Genomic DNA, 17,878 nt, shown 5'->3' with positions numbered 1-17,878 from the left:
TTTTCATTAAAATAAAAATACACGATCGATATCTTGTTTTATCGGTTTTACCACACACACGATGAGTTATTTTTGTTTTGTACTAATGATTTTCGAGATTCTATTCCTGTTTGGCGTCGAATTACGCACCAGTCACCGTCGGTATAGAAAGAGCAATGTCGAAAAGTAGACAGACCTTGAGGTGTCTGTTACACCTGGTTTCGAATTGCTAACCAGCGTTCAGCCTGTAAACAAGGTTTCACTTTTTTACGTTTTTAATTTTTTTTTGTATTCTTTTCCATACTTTTTATAGTTTTAACAGATTGTTTTCAACCAGTTTGTTTTGCGGTCCGATTTATTTTTTTTTAGCTGGGAAAAGTACTAACAACTTTAACTAACCTTCATTTAACCTTCAAGAGAAAATATCAGCTTATTCGTTTCTAAGATTACAATATAATTTTTAAATTAGTTATATTGTTAGATATGGATACTTGCATAGCGCCACCTGTTGAAATATATTACCACTAATAACATCCAGAATTCGGTTAAGCACAAAGTATCAAAATAAGCTATTTTTCTAATAAATAAGATCTGTTAAAATCTATTACAACCACAATAAATCCACGATATAGCGAGCATATAGGATGGAGAGTAAACGGCGACTATCAGCGTTAATTGAAATTACTCCAGGTTGATTAAGAAGGCTGACATTTAGGAAGAAGGATTGAGAAGTAGGAGTATCGCACCGGTAAGTGTCAAAGAGCCCAGTCCTTCGTGAACCAGGGCAAATACTTCAATACACGTCATACGATCCAAATTGCAAAGCAAGCAAATGTAGATGTTGTTGTACCTTGAAGTCAATTGGCAAAAAAAGTGTAGCTTCTTCTTATATTCTGCTTGATAAAACTTTGGTTATGTTTAAAAGATATTTAGTTTGTGAATTTTAAATAATCGAATTTGTACCAATTTAACCTTCATTTAACCTTGAAATAAATAAAAGCACCTTTCTCGTTCAGATACGGTGAGTGTGAATTGATTCTAAAGTAGCAGTTTAATTTAATTCACACTTTATTTACTTATCCTAAATGCACAAATGTTTACAGATAAAATCTAATTCGTTTAAATAAATTTTGAAGTTATCTTCACAAACACGACCGCGGAGAGCGAGTTGTTGCCCAACGCGCGTATGTTTACTCTCTCGATCCGGAATGCTGATAGCGCCGCTATTAGGGCAATCTGTTTGGACTTTCATTTAGACCGGTCCGCAGTAAAACGAGTAAACAATCCCGATAAGATTCGTGGCATCTGACATCTTGCCAAATCCGGCTATTTATTAATTATTATCGGCGATTTATTATTCCTTCTCATTAAATTTCATAATTACTTTCATTTAATTTTATACAAATTAAGGATTATTTATTCAAATTAAATCGTTGAAATTCCTTTTTGGCCGTCGGCCAAGTTAAAGAAGTAGTATCCTTCGCAAACAACCACGCCACGAATAAAAAAAGGAAAGAAAAAGAACTCAACCTCGTCTAGAAATATCCGCAAAACGATCTCGCGTTCGCAGTCATTGAACCTTGTTTCTAGTATCTAGTTAGTCGAGTGATCCAGCCACCGATTCCTGTTTACATTTATAACCAACATAGATGTCGTCCCCATTCCATTTTGGAATCAATCCAAGTTATCAAAGTAAATTCTCAATAACTCCATTTATCGTGTAAATAAACATTTTTTATTCTAAACTTATCTAATAATGCTTAATGGAGTGACAAATGTCCTATTTAAATTGTGGTGTCCTTCAATTATCTCCCCCTCCTTCCAGTCTAGTTCCATGAATTGTAGTCTATATAGAGATTGGAGTGGGGTTTACCGTCCATTGCCGCATTCTGTTAAATCAATAGCGCAATTCGGGGTGAGTAACGGCGCTTTCGGGGGAGCGTCGAAGTCAAGGGGGCGTAGGTTTAATTAAAGACCAGCCGCCAGGGTGCGATCGATATTTCAAAAGCAAAACCTTCGTCCTGGGAATCCACCAACCGACCTCGTGACCCTTAATCTTTAACCCTTCAGATAGATAATAGTGATTTCATCCAAATTTAATTCAATAAAAAAATCTTTCAAACAAAATCTCGGAAAAATCTTTTAAAAACAAGCTTAAAACCTTAATTAAAGTTTACAGTTGATAAAGTAGGCAATTGGAAAAAGTCTTGGGGTTGAGATCCTATTAGAGAGTCCCGAAACAAATTTCAACTTCATTAAGAAGTTTCAAAGTTCGCAGAAGTCGTGCTAGGAGCTTGCTTTCGAAACTTTAAGACGCTTCAAGTTAGCCCCGATTCAATCGCAAACAAGAAGGAGAAACCGGATCGATTTGTGAACGTGTGCCAAGTTCGAAATGTAAACAGAAAACAAAAAACACAAACTTTCTTGTAGATCAAGAATAAATTATAAAAACACTTCAATGAAACAATTACCATCATCATTTTGACCTTAACACAATTTGATTTCATTGTTATTGTTAGATCACGAAGTCTTTTAATTTCCATTTTTTTATTTCGAATATAAACGAGGAGAGTTATTTCAGCAGCGGAAGGTCAATTGTTGCGGGGCGTGGCAATTTCAAGTTTCAAATGGAAAATTTCGCTCGTTCCAACTTCGAAACAAGCCACCGTACGATGCGAGGTGGAATTGCGACCCCACAGCAACCCCTCGTTTTATGCAAATATGCCGAGTTAGCAGGAACTACCGTCGCGTATATAAATTAAACGACATCGTTGTTTCTCTCTACTCTCTCCCCATTGTTTCAAACCCTAAACAATATAATAGCGTAATAACGTCAACTAAATGGAAGCTTTTATGTTCCATAAAATACAAAGGGAATTATTATTATTATTAATAAAAATAAAAAAATTTAGTAAGGTTTTGTTAGTTTGTCCTTGAAATGACCTCTGAATCTAAACCGGCTTTTAGAAACATCAAACAAAATGATTGATGACCCCCTTAAGGAATGTCTGTCTGAAACTCTGAAGGGTAGTTTCGCAAAAAAAATCGTGCTAGGGGAGGATTATAAGGGAAAAATCCGTACAACCCCATTAAAACTTTCCGAATAAAATCCTTTCTCTCGGCGTACAATCGAAACGCGTCCGAATAAACGAAATTCCAACAGACAACGCGCCGGAGAATTGGGGGCGCAGGGAAAAGGGGGCGGTAGAATGACGGCCGGCCGCCCAAACTTTGTAAGCTTTCCGAGCTTTAAGGGAGGGGCGGCAAATGCGGAAAGCTCGTCGCCATGGCGATTCTCCCACCACCGTCGACGTAATTCCAAGCCAAACACTACTGAAACTCTTCGGTTTGCCGTGTGAATGGGGCGAGTGGGCGGTACGGGGGTATAAAGAGGGGCAGCAGCACGTCGGGGGCGGAATGCATACCGAATCAATTTCTGGGGAAATTTGATGACGCTGCCCCGTTTTTGTCGACACGATCGGCAGTGCAGGGGTAGGATTTATACAATGTTCTAACCTCTATTTGACCTCTATTTAAAACAAAGTGATTTTCTAGAAATTCAATGATTTAACGAATCCAACTTGAATTAATTTTTACTTTTGACATCTAAATAACCTCTATTTCAAAATAATTCAAGATAAATTGGTTTTCTAAAAAATCATTTCATACAAAATCTTACCTTTATCTTCTGATGGACTCGATTTAGGTTTTCTCGTAGTAACAGTTGTTGAGGCAGTATTTGTAGGTGTTGCAAGTGATATACCACGAATTACTCTACCCTGAAACAATATAAAAATTTTACTATAAAAAAAAATTGCATATTTTTAAATATTTAGTTTATCTTAAAAAAATGAACTTATGGAAATATAGGCCAGCAAGTATGAGTCACCACCAACACTCACACAGAAATACGCCACAAGCACAGCATAAGCAAAGCGTCGATCGTAAATCGGACGTTTTACAAGAACGGGTCACGCACGGTCCGAAACCGGTTCGAACATGCGATTAATGGCCCTCTTCTGCCCCCTTGCCCTGGACCCCCCTGCGGGAACTGCAGCCGTAAAGGAATACATTATGGTGAGGCAGCACAAGAAACCGGTCTGTGCTTTCTATCTCAAGCGTTCGTCTCTGCGCTTTTAAGGTCAAAACGACTAGACTTAGAGGAACGTAGATGTACGTTGTTTGCAAATTGATTAATAATATTACTTCTCGTATTGGACAGATGGTGGTTGGTATTTATGGAATTGGATGATTGATGATCACGATGATTTCAGTTGATTTCGATTTTGCAATACGCAGTCACAATAAATAAACGATGTAACTAGATTTGGGTTCATTAGTTTCGAGTTAGGCTCCTGGCATATGATGTTAAGTTATTATGTAATCAGTTGGTGTAGTTTAAACCGGGACGTCCTAGTTTTTCTTTAATCGGGCATTAGAAAACGTTATTACTGGCTCCCACTTTCACATGTTAACACTCTCTTTATTCTTTTGTGTTCTTTTAATTAATTGATTAATCAATTGTGGTTTTGATTGAATAAAAACATTTTTGGAAATAATAAAGATGACCTTCAAAATCTTGAACATCCCAAATCGGGATTCACTCATCCACCTGGACAAAATTATCGATCCACTTCTTGACGTCACTCCTCCTCTCATTCCAAGAAAAAAAGCCTCGAAATACTTACCAAAATCACTTAGGATCATCCACAAATTCCTTTTACACACAAAGAATCTCTTTTTTCTTTACCCAAGAAAAAAAAAGAGATGGAAAAGAAAAGGCGTGAATCACCACAATCACTCGTCCCGGATACAAAGAATCTTTATTATTATTTAAAACCCGGAACCGAATTTACCCGGATATTCCACTGTTTATTTCTTTCTTAATCCTTTTTTTTTAGTGGGGAAATCGCCACCTCGAGTTCCTTCGGGATACACACGGGACGATAACGTGCGAACACTGCGCGGAACCGTGATGACGCGTCGTCTTGGTCGTCTTCCTGCGTTAGCAAGCCGTTGCTTCTGGATCGAGTTGCGCGATGGCGTTGCCATCGGGGCTAGCAGGGGGGCGTCCCGGTTCACAGTCTCTTTCGACGCAGGCGCGTAGTGCTTTTGCACGACGATTTTTCTCTTCGGGACCCCGTTTCCTACCATGTATCGATTTTACTCAACCCCGCGAAAGCACTTCTTCGGATTTCCACGATTTGCTAGATAACCAAGTTTTTATATGTTTTCGTTTCTTTCCTATATTTACTTATTTGAGATTCCTTGTAAAAGAATTTTATTAAGACTTTCTTTCCAAATCCATTTTAAAATATAAAAAATGTAACATCTAAATTAAATTGATTTAAAGTTGATGACCTTTATTTGACCTCAAAGTGTAACAACAAGTTAACACTCTGTTTTGTGCTGGTAGGAAATAACAGGACGTAAATTAGTTCTGTCCTCGTCGTACGCTAACGTCGCGGGTTCTGGTTCGTCCCGGGTATTATTTTTAAGTTCAAGGATTTTCGTTCTCGTTTCTTTAAAGCTGTTAAAGAGTGGCTGCTGTTTCTAGTCGAGTGAGTCACCGGGAAGTGCTATCAGGTTACAAATCTTATTTGCACTTTATTTATTAAAAAAAATTAAATTGTCATTCTTAAATAAATCTTGCTATTCTTAGAAATATATCTCCAGACTTGATTACAACCCAAAATATTTTAAGAATTAAGATAAGATAAAAAGAATAATTATTGCAATAATAATAATTTTTGTCGTACCGTTTGTTGTTGATGATAATATTGAGCTTGAAGAACGGTTGATCTGGATCTTCTTGGCGTAATCCCTACATTTTCACCACGCATGATAGATTCAACAACTGCAAGGAAAAAAAATAAAAAATAATAGAAATGAATAAAAAAATAGAACAAATTGAAACGTGATAAAAACCGTGGATATACGGTTATAAACAATATTCTGTTGGTATTCAAAGGATTCTCGGTACAGTTGCAATTTAATTGGAAACGCGAACGTACGGGAAAAAATTCAATTATTTATATTGTCGAGCGGGGACTACGCGTTATAAATATACGCGCTCCGCAGCAGGGAATTTTGCATTTATTTTTGTTTTTATTGCGTTTAATTGCACACAGAGCGAGTTCCCGACCGCACCACACAAAACACATCGACGCGAAAACGATAAAGTTTCAAATTAAAATTACCGTTTCTATGTATGCATACGTTCGAAATATTTTAAAATTTTTAAATTGTTTTTAGAGATTTTTAAACATTTTTAAATATTTTAAACGGCGGGAGGTAGATAAATCCCGGGCCAACAATTTACACCTGCAAACAACAATCCTTGGGGTTTCATTCACAACCGAAGCGTGGGAGACGGAATGTTTTGGCAAACATTCAACGTCGCTTCTATTTTCAATTCCGTTGATGTTATAAATGTTAAGCGATTTGCGTAATGTAATTTTGCATGCGGACTTTTATCGATAACGAAGCGGTATGCATAGTTTATGTAGCCATTTTTAAATGCTTACTAGCAAGGTCAACAATTTGTTAAGATATGGGCACGAACGCCACAACAGCGGCCTTGACAATTACGTTCCGAGTGGAATAACAATGAAAACATATTTTTCGATACAGATTACAGATATCAATTTTTTTAAATTACACATTTTATTTTGTTTTATTTTATTAATTGAAGTTGTTTTCAACGAACATCATCTGACCTTTATCTTTTTCGAGGAAAAGGACGATGTAAGTAGGTCACAGAATCCCTCTTAAAAATTTATCCTCGTCTCCTAACCTCTTCCCCGGTTACGTAGGGTTTTCCTCGAGTTTCCATCGACTTTCCCGTTTACGTTGTTTGCACCCGGGAGGATTGAATTTTGCTCCCGTTTCTATACTATCAGTCCCCGAACGATTTACCAATTTTATAACTCGACAAAACGACGATGTCCTTCGGGTCTTTTCGATTATCATTTTCTTTTTCAACTTATTATTTTTTACCTACCTCCATCTCCTATCAGTCTCATCTGAACTAAAGCGGGATCTTCGTTGTGTTCCTCTAGGACGGTATCGTCCGTTACTGTCAGGTCCTAAAATAAAAAGAAAAATCAAATAAATTCAAAAGGAATTTTAAATGAGGAGACGAGCAAAATCGATGATGGCGTAACTCGGTTGAAACACAAACCAGTTCGACGTGTAATTGCCCCGCGGGTTTTGCAATAATTTACCGGCGAGTTAGAGAAAGACAGAAAAGGGAAAATTAACGTGGGAAAATTTCGTTTGATAATTTCCTCAAAAATCATGATCTCAATAAACCGAACGAAGCGTAAACTTCAATTAATTTCACGGTGGTGCACGTGCATTGATAACAAAATTCTACAATTATTATAAAATTCAAAGAATAAATTCTTTACTAATACTAATACTTTAATTATTTCCCTCGGAAAGATATTTTGTGAAATGAGGGATGAACAAGACAATGCCGAAAGATATTTTTGAGTTGGTGTGAAGATAACAGGGATATCCAGCACGATGTAGAAATGTGCGGAGGATCATGTTAAGGAAGTTTGGTACATTCTTTAGTGTTGTGAGGGACAATGTTGAGTGTTACCCAAGACGATGTTGAGGTGGAATAGGACGATACGGAGTTGTCATCATGTTTTATACAATGTGATGGTAAGATTATTATAAGAGGCAACAGAGAACGGTCTGAGAGGTATCAGAGATGATATTGAGAGATATCCGAAACGATGATATGCTGTCTCATGGATGATAGAAAGGGGTGTCCAGGATAATGTTGAGATGAACCAGCTATAATATTGAGTGTTGTCTAAGATAATATTGTAGCCGACCTCGAGATGGCTTTGAAGGATATCTAAAACGATGTTGAGGATGATCTTGACCGTTGTTAGAGACAATACTGAGTGATGGAAGATGAAGAGAAACTTAAAGAAGTCAATAATAAATAAATTTTTATCCTATCATAAAAATAAATTAAAGGTGAAAGTTATAAAATATCTTCTTCAATTAACGTTTAGAAGACGTTATAACTAAATAAATCGAATGTTCTTCATCGGATAGGTCACGGACATTTTCCCGTGCCGATTTCACTTTTCCAAACGAACAGGAAACGGCATGAAACGCCGCAATAACTATGCTAATATCGTTTCGCGTCGTCTCGCTCACACCCGGGGCATTAATTTCTTAATAGTTCCTAACCCCGTTCTATCTCTCTTTCTCTCCAATTCTAAACCTTTCCTCTACTTGTACACCGTGTTTTGTACAGTTATTGCGCTCTACAGTTACTTATGAGCCCGCATTTACATACATACATAAGAACGACCGTATGTGGAACGGGCGAGGTCTCATTTGCATTCGTGGTACATACGTGCGTGTTTCGATTGAATGTCAAACGAAAGACTTGAAATTAAAATCGAATTTACATTAAAAAAAATTTGTTGTTATGTCAATATTGTATCATTAAAATGGATTGTATTTAATTAATGTGGGTCAACAACATGTAGAACGTTATTTGTCCAGTTTAGATTGGTTTAAATTGTGCTTAACAAAGAGAAATTGTCTTTGTAGTCGTTTGAGTCAATTAAATGTTACTGTTCTGTTTCTTACCCTAGTAGCTTCGTTGTATCCAACTATAACAGCTGTATACCATTGAGTGGTCCCTTCCGCCCTGTAAACTTCAACCCTGTATCCGACAAGAACACTAGGAGTTGCCAAAAGGATTCTTTGGCCGTCTTGTTGCTCAGCCCATCGTTTAACCGAAGCTTTTAATTCAGGATATTCTCTAACACCGGAAAGTGACGAATCCCATTCCTATAAAAACGAAAAGACATGAAAATAGGAAGTTACGTTTACGTAATTTATATTTGAATATTGATTATTTTAATAATAACATTGTAAATAACGGAATTTATCTGTGTATAAGATATTTCGGGAAGCGATCATAATATTTACGCATTGATGAAAGGACCGAAACACAAAGGGGGCGCGTAAACGAACGCCAGACGTCAGTTAATCCAAACAAAAACAAAACCGGAGTTGTAGTAAATGTGTTTTCGGATGGAATCTTTAACATTTAAATTACACGATTTTAAATTCTCCAACGGTGAATTTTAAATCAATTAGAAGTGATGATGTACATTTTAATTTAATTAAATTGATACTATTTGTAACAATACCATAGATACTAAAGTTCTTCGACCTCGTGTTGTACTGTAAAACATTATAACTGGATTATGCGCATAAAATTGAGGTTGATATACTGCGCGTTATATATCGGACGTGTTGCGACACGTCGGTGAATGATCGAAGGCCGAAAGGCTATATAGCGGCAGCGATTGCGTTTCGATGGCGATAACGCGAAATGTCCGCCGCGTGTTGGTGAATGAAAAAGCGTGGTGAGCGTGGTTGTGGTAGAGGAGAGCATTTGCGGTTCGACGACCTCCTACAACACGAAGAGGTTGAGAAAACGAGGCGACGTCTGCCGCGCGGACACTGAAGAGAACCGCGGACTCAGAATGGCCGCTCTGGAACCAGTTCTTGGGATAATGGTCGTCGGATACGGCCCGATACGGCGCTGTCACGTTCCGAGGTACGGTTTCTCGGATTCACGACAAGAAGAGAAAGAACAGGTTCAAGTCTTCGGTTCTTCTTCTCTAACGTATTTACTTCACATCATCAACCTCTCTTCTTCCTCTCCTCTAACCTCGTCTTGGTTCTGGTCTCGGCGTCTTTCCTTTCTCGGTTCCGAGAAGATTTACAGAGAACGCGAATTGACCTTCCAGAGGTATTCATTAGCGATGGCCTTTTTTTATAAGGCTCTCTTTCTTCGGGTCGTTATCTTGGCGTTTATCATTAACCGGTCGTGTGGGATTGAATTATTCATGTTCGAGCACGAATTGGGTTTCGGGTTTGTTGGGAAAACGCGAAACCAAACCACCAATTACCGAGGATTGTTCTATTTTACTTTCTTGTTCCGGCCCGGTGAGCCCTTTCGCTGTTGCTACCACCGCCGACATTCGGCTTCCGTCTTGGTCCAGTTGATAGCTAATTGCTAACCGCGTCGATTTAAACCAAGGTAAAGAAATAAACTTCATACTTTCAAATAGTGGTTATATCTCTATGTTTGTTTCTCCATCTCATTATGCAAAATAAATAAGTACCCGTAATATAAAGAGATTGGAAATTCTGAATTACTAACATTATAAATTCTGAATTACCAACAGTTTTAATCATGACCCAATTTTACTTTGTTACATCTTTTATACTAAGGTAATTATTTTATTATTCCGTTTATTATACTTATGAGTTAATGTTTACTATATTTCTTTTATTTACTCAGGGATTGTGGGAAAGTGGGATAGAATGTGTTTTCCCACTGAAATGTAATAGAAAAAATTAAAATGTTCTATCGACAACATAACCCCAATATTTTTAACGTGATTTTTTTATAAAATAATAATATCTCGAAGATATATGTATGTATGTATGTACCTGTTATTGATGTTCTCCTTGATCACAATTCCACTATTATTATTATTGTTATTATTATTACTATTTTTATCTATAAAAAAGTTTAACGTAATTCAACGTAATTGAAGTTGACAAATTTAATTCGTTACCAACTGTAAAAATTAAAAATTTAAAAAATCAAATTAAATATTTTATTGCAATAATAAATCTAATTCTACTAAACTTACCAATAACTTTTTTTAAAAATCTTTTCAAACCCCTTTGGAAATACATAATTTAAATAAAATTCATAAAGTATTCCCATTTTGATCATCAACGAATATGAAACATAACCTAAATTTTTTTATTTATTATTAATAATATTATTAATACTTGTTATTAACGTTCATATTATTGATAATTCACTATAATTATTACTATTACTACTTTTATCTATAAAAAGTTGTAATTGAGGCTGTAATTGAGATTAAAAGTTTAATTGTCACCAACTGTAAAAACTAAAAATTCCAATTAAAATACCATACAATACATACATAATAAAATTTCTAATAACTTTTTTAAACATGTTTAACAACTCTTTGAAATTGCATAATTTAAATAAAGTTCGTATTTCCATTTGGATAAGAACGGACATCAAGGACTACGAAAAGACGGAATACAAACTTGGTTACGAGCGGAGGATTGTAGCATTAACCAACTTTTAAAAGACCCCCGACTGAAAGTTTCCTCGTTACGAGTTTCCCCATCTTCCTACCTTTTTATTTTTGTTTTTGCTATTTCTATTTCATCGCAACCACTTAATTTGCGAAGGGGAATGTTCCCAGGAGGTACATACCAAAGTAAGGAAAACGAAAGAAAAAAAGTAAACAACCCAAGAGAAGCTAGACACGCAATGGTTTGAATGTGTGTATACGCTGGTGAGGGCAGTCGAGAGGTGTCGCGGGGAGGGCCGTTAAAGTGGGCGTCGTCGTCGTCGTCGCTGCAGCAACAGCAGCAACGGCTACGTTCATGGCCCCGTTTCCAGTCGTCAATAGCGCCATAATGGCAGGCTGTTGCGATCCGGGCTGCATTCCTCTGGACCGGTCCTCTGGCAATTAATCGAGTTCCCTTATTCAGACCGCGTCCGATGTCCATAAAACGTGATCTACGCTCACCAAGCTCGATGTGGAACAATAAACCCAACCAACAACAGTTTTCCCTAACCCCTCTCCCCCGAAGCCAGCTTTTCCGGATACTATCATTGTCGTTTTATCAAGGAAAATTTATTAATTTATTTTTTCCAAATTCTTCCATTCCCATCATTCGTAACTTTGTAAACACATCAACAACGTTCCACGAATTGCAATTAATCAGTGGACAAACACGGTTTCTATCCTCTTTCCCCTCATCGTTAGCCGTTGATTCCAACGAAAGATCTTTTTTCTTCAATCTTTTTTTTTTTGATGGCTTTCTTTCTTTCTCGCCATCTCTAACACGGACGCGGTGGTTCACTTCGAGACCGGTTCTACTCCCGCGGACAATGTACACACGGTGGGCGACGTTGCAGAGAGATAAATTGCGAACGCATTATGAATACATTAAGTGCGCGCCGGAGTCAGGGTCAGCAGCTTCTCTACGTGATCGATGTGCTTATTTGCCCCGCGGAGGCGGCGAAAATAGAATGGATGGACGGTTATCGTCCCGTGTACGATGCCGCGCCTTTGTCGTCACCACGTTCATTCAAAACAGATTGAAACTTTTTTCTTTACATTCGATCAGGAGAGATAATATATCTCTAATAAGATTTTCTTTTTGAAATTTCACATTAATCTGTACCAGGAAGTAAATAAATTTATGGTATTCACAGTGTTTAAGGTTTTATATATTTCAATTGGGTTGGAAAATTAGATACTGCTAATAGAAAACGTGCTTGCAAAAGACTAGATATTGCTAATGGGGAATAGATAGTGTTGGCAGATGAGTAGATATCGCAAGTAAAAGACTATATACTGATTGCAGAGACTACATATTGCTAGCAAAAGATTAAATACTGCTTTCAAAGACTAAATAATGCTTATAGAAGACTAGATACTGCTTGCAGAGACTAGATACTCCTCGCAGAAAACTAAATACTGCTTGCAAAGACTAGATATTGCTAATAAATGATTAGATACTGCTTAGAGAGACTAAATACTGTTGCAGAACATTAGATACTGCTTGCAAAAGAGTAGATACTGCTTGCAGGGACTATATATTTTTAGTAAAAGATGAAATACTGCTTTCAGAGACTAGATATCGCTTGCAGAACACTAGAGACTGCTTGCAGAGACTAGATACCGCTTGCAGAACACTAGGGATGGCTTGCAGAAGACTAAATACTGCTTGCAGAAGACTAGATACTGCAGACAGAAGAGCAGAATCTACCAACGGAAGCCTAAATCCTTCTTATACAAGATTAGACATGACTGCTCATCAAAACACGTTTTCCGCTGTCTTTAATTAATACCTCATCAAGGTAAAACAGCTGTAATAAGATAGTTTCAATTTCAATCTTTACTATGCCTGCATTAATTTTGCATTAAGATAACTCTGTGTAAAAATAATATTGTTGCTTAAGTTGCCGTGTACTAAGGAAGCGAACCGGTGATATAAAGTGTTATGAGATTGAAAAAGACCTATTTTTTTTTTTTATTAGAAAATTCAATTGGAAATTTATAGCTGTTATAGTAGAGTAGTTAATAGTCTGCTTTATCGGTTCGTGGGATAAAGTTTGAAGCGAAACTCGAAGGAAAACAATTTACATCCCATTTCGCAACGAAAACACTGGCACAACCACCCGAGCGGCAGGAATTTCGAACAACTCTCGGAGTTTCGTAGTTTCGCGGCGGGGTGGAGAGAGCTGTCGGTCGCCCCCGGGGTCCTCGCGATGTTTCATTTAAGCCGAGGACCGCATAATTCGCTGTGCAGCAGGAAACTGGATGGGTTCGCCGGAAATTGCGCTCGCCAGCTTCTTCTTCGGTAAAGTTAACCCCTCGACATGCTCGCTAGTTATCGATCCGGACTAAATTTTGAATGGAAAATACCTTTCTATCATTAAAAAAAGAAATAAATTATGGGTTAAACTATTTGATTATTTATCAGATTTGGATTACTTAACGGATTTCTGTGACCGTTAAGTAATTATCGATGCAGTTATCTACAGACGCCTGTTAAATGTAAATTTGTGAAGGAAACGTTTTCCTGTTTCTAGTTTAATAAAAACGAAAATGATCGTAGTAGGTGTAATTAATAATAATGTTATAATAATTGAAGTGTTTTGTTTAGTTCTTTTGTGTTTCATGGACGTAGAAAGTACCGTTATGTAGCCGATAACGATTGTTGTTGATTAATTCCGGTCGAACAGCAGTGGGAGCGGTTTGAGAATGTTGGCGCATTGGTCTTGAGAATTGGCAGGAGGAGAAAGCGAAAGATCGGTAAACTGGTCGAGAAATGGCGTCGTTCCGAAGGCCCCCCGGTACGCGATTGCCTCATAATACGGTAGTTACACGGTTACGTAAATATGACATTCTCCCATTCGCCCGTTTAAAACCATTCATTCACGGAATTCTTAGAATTATCGATTGTGTCATTGTTTATTACAAACTCAATCATATTTTAATATTACTCATAATTAATTAATCAAACGGAACTTTCTTTTTTGGTTAAAATCCAATTATACATCAAGGTGTCGTCTCGGTTATCGACCAATCAAACTTTGTTCGTATTATCGTCGTTGTCTGGATAACTTTTCGAAACTTTGAAAAGTGAGTTCCGTTTAATCCCGCGGGTTCGGGCAAAACAATTCCGGTCCAGCACAAGTTCTCGGTCCCATTACGCGCCCTGACTTGTGAAACTTTGGAAATTCCGTTGAAACTCACTTCTTCTTCTTCTTTAGACTACCTTGCCAAGAAAACTTTTCGTTCGAGTTATATGAATAATGGTGGCTTTTAACAAACTACTTCCAACAAAATTTATCAAAATTACTTAATAATAAACCAAGTATATAAATATATAAATAACGTCGGAAATACGGCTGGTAAGTCTTCATTATTATGATTACGGTCGTTATCCTCTCAGCGAGAACGAAGACTACGAAAGGCCAATGGATTTACGATAATAACCAATGAACTTTATACGATATTGTATTTATTTTATTTTAACCATTCAAATAGTACTTAAAACAATCGTCGGAATCATAAATAACTTCCTTTCCTAAGAAATTCTCTTTCGCACAGCATTTGTACACAAACTATTTTCGTAACTAAATCAGATCGGATTACAAAGAAGGTGCGATTACTAATTGATGAAAAGAGAAATCTTCCTCTTCTTTTCCCATTAAGTTTTCCGGCGCATTTGTCGCGAATGTGTCGCGGGGAGCTCGTTTTACGATTCCGCACGGCGTCCTTGACTACGCATTTGCATAACAAAACGGCGTGAATTCCGCGGAATCCGTCGCGTAAATATGTGTGCTGTGGCAAACGAGAAGGAAAAATATTCTAAGCACGTACCTTTTTCTATTCTTTGAACGCAGAATGAGTAAATAAAGAGTTAAGTATCCAGATGTTATTTTTTTTTGTTTTTCATTTCATTTTTATTTTATTAATTAATTGAACCGGACTACAATAAACTTACGAGTTTATATGTATATATATTTATAAGTTATTTATAGAAGACTAAATAGTGCTAGCGAAGACTATATACCGGTGGCAGAAGACTAGATTGAGCTGGTGAAGGTTAGATACTGCTTTCAGAGACTAAATATTGCTTGCAGAATACTGCTTTCAGAGACTAGATACTGCCTGTAGAAGACTAAATATTGCTTACAGAACATTAGATATTGCTAGCAAAAGACTAGATGCTGCGTTTAGAGAGTAAATACTGCCTGCAGAAGTCTAGATATTATTGCCCGAAAACTAGATACTGCAGACAAAAGAGTAGGTACTTTTGGCAGAGGAGAAAATACTACCAATAACGAAGGTTATGATGCTTTATCAAATAGAGTTAAAATCTTAAAAAAGTCTTTCAAATCTTTCGATTAAGCTAAGGGTTAAATTAGACAGATTGCAAAATTTCTTTATTCTATAGATTGCAAGAAAGTAAAAAAAGATTTTGTATTCTTATAACTATGACCTTTGTTGGTCTTTCAAATTTTTTTCTTTTCTTATTACTTTTTTTGTTTAGTCTCAATTGAGCGTGCGGGGCGTTACGCAACTCGAGATCAAAAACGGAGCCGACGAGACAAAAAAGAAGGGAAACAGGTTGTTGCTTCGCATTTTTCCGTCTGGGAGACCCAGTCATTTATTATTATTTTTTTTTTTTAACTTTTTCTTACCTGAAATGGCTTCAGCTGCTTGTAATCCGTGAAGGCCAACTCGTGGTCCAACAAGAACTCGACCGGTTGCGTGTGCTGTGGGATTTCTACGGTGGATACCAATGAAAGAAACGTCTGCAAACCAGAAAAGAAGATATCGATAAGGTTTAAAATAAAAAATGATGGGTAATTATTGATAATTTCTTGGTAATAAGTGTGACTCAGAAAGATCGATTGTATGGTATTGCAAGTACTAAAAGTTTCCGCGTTATAAATCACCGTGTAGATCTGGGTCAGAACGAAAACAGTTCGCAGAGCGTGGCAGAGGAAAACATGCTCGGATGCGTCTTTAAACCAAACGAACCGTGTAGTATTCGAACAAATATTTATTGGACAAGAACGGACTTTGATTCCACCAAGCATATAAAAAAAATATATTTTCATTTTCACCTTTTTAAAAATAGACATATTTAAATTATTCTAACGGTTAGTGGTCGTTTAAAATGTCGTAATTTTCGAGTTGTTACGAGTTGTTAAGAGTCAAAGTAGCGAGGCCCCATTGTTTACGACACGATTGACCTTAGGAATTTTTGCCCGCATACTTCTACCGGATCGCGGCTTTGGAGTTATGCAACAACGCGAGACAACCCGTTGCCTGCCTGCCAACGAACTTTTCCAACCGAGTCCGCTTTCTTTTTTATCTCCTACGTTCGTACAAACCACGGGACGTTAATTAATCTCTTAAGTTATGCAAAAACAACCAATTTGAATTTTCTACAAGAAAAATAAATAATTAAAACTTTGCAAAAGTGATCCATGACACGTCCGTTTATACAGGAAGTTGTCGACTTAATTTTTAGGTGAATACTAAAGAATGTAGTTACTAGATTATTCTCGTTGAGGAGAAGTTTAATAAGAAACCGGTTTAATAAGTCACTTTCGTACGTTCCGCAGCGGTATAATTATTCACGGCAGCCCGTTTCCGACATCGCGACCATAAATATTGCATATCACGACCTCTCCCGCCGCCGTCGCAACCGCCTCCAACACCGCCTCGCCCTCTTCGTACCTCTGTCATCCTCCTACATTGAATTATTCATGCAGCACGTAAACGCCAGTCGCATATCTGGCCAATTATCGTTCAAATGGACAACAATAGTTAGAAGTTAACACAAGTATAGTTAAAAACATAACCTTAAAAATAAAAATTAGTACCAACACGCACCTCCAAAATAACTTCAAGTGATTTTTTATTAAATAAATCATTTTGGCATGAATTATAATTTAATTGGTTAAAAAAACCAAAGTGAAATGGTTTATAAAGAGATTTTAGGTTAAATTTAATTTAAATAAGTAATTAAGTTATTTTTAAGTCGACTAGTTTTAGTTGTCTTAAGTTGGCAGTATAATTTTACCGCATATTTTAATTATTTGTAAGTTGGCAGCACGATTTTACCGCGATGACAAGAGAAATGTCAATAAATCCGAATTTTAGTTTCTATTGTGGGATTGTGAATTAAATAGGAAATTGGCGAAATAGATGAACAAATCAAGGCATAATTTTCACCCCGACAAGAAGAAATTTGAGGATTTTCGTTTAGATAAGAATAAATTAATTTTTCTGTTCACTAAACTGAAACAATAATAATCTTTTTAAAAATAATTAAAAGTAAGTTTTAAGAAAATAGTTAAACACTAAATCTGGTTGAGGTTGAGAGGAAGAAATATATACAATGGAACTGTGAAAAGAGAAGAAGAACAATAGGTTGGAGGCCGAGGCTATTGTATTCCCCGGGGTGATTTCGTCGAAAGGGAGCTCGACGAGAGCCGCTTGGAAAACTATGCGAAAACCGACGGCGAGTTCGCGCCGACCTCCAGGACAATGGAAATCCATTATTAAAGCGGTCCGCCAGCGTAACGGTTACGTTATTTACATTCCGTGCGAGCGAGCGCTCGTTCGTTTCGCTCAACCATTGGACGCCTTCTTCATTCTTTTTCTTTTATTCCTCCTTTTTTAACTATTTCTTTCTTTCTCTTCTTTTGCTTTTACTTCCTACTTACTCGGGAACCTTTTAAAACTTG

General features: G+C 37.0%; 1 protein-coding gene across 2 annotated transcripts in view; it reads right to left on the bottom strand.

Moving 5' to 3' along the window:
- Positions 1–17,878, bottom strand: part of LOC111428176 (Lysine demethylase 3) — a 60,272-nt gene that overhangs the window by 26,550 nt on the left and 15,844 nt on the right. Inside the window, exons 3-7 of one of the 2 annotated variants that reach the window (XM_023063595.2) lie at positions 15,818–15,931; positions 8,605–8,808; positions 6,983–7,067; positions 5,739–5,836; positions 3,659–3,758 (exon numbers count right to left, since the gene is read on the bottom strand). In XM_023063595.2, coding sequence (XP_022919363.2) covers positions 3,659–3,758; positions 5,739–5,836; positions 6,983–7,067; positions 8,605–8,808; positions 15,818–15,931 — 601 coding nt within the window. Of the gene's footprint in view, positions 1–3,658; positions 3,759–5,738; positions 5,837–6,982; positions 7,068–8,604; positions 8,809–9,173; positions 9,234–15,817; positions 15,932–17,878 lie in introns of those variants that run through there. The other variant, XM_071199222.1, reaches the window with a different exon arrangement.

Source organism: Onthophagus taurus, chromosome 10, assembly GCF_036711975.1.
Source record: "Onthophagus taurus isolate NC chromosome 10, IU_Otau_3.0, whole genome shotgun sequence".
In the NCBI taxonomy this organism is placed as follows: domain Eukaryota; kingdom Metazoa; phylum Arthropoda; class Insecta; order Coleoptera; family Scarabaeidae; genus Onthophagus; species Onthophagus taurus.
This window is presented reverse-complemented; position numbering and strand designations above follow the sequence as displayed.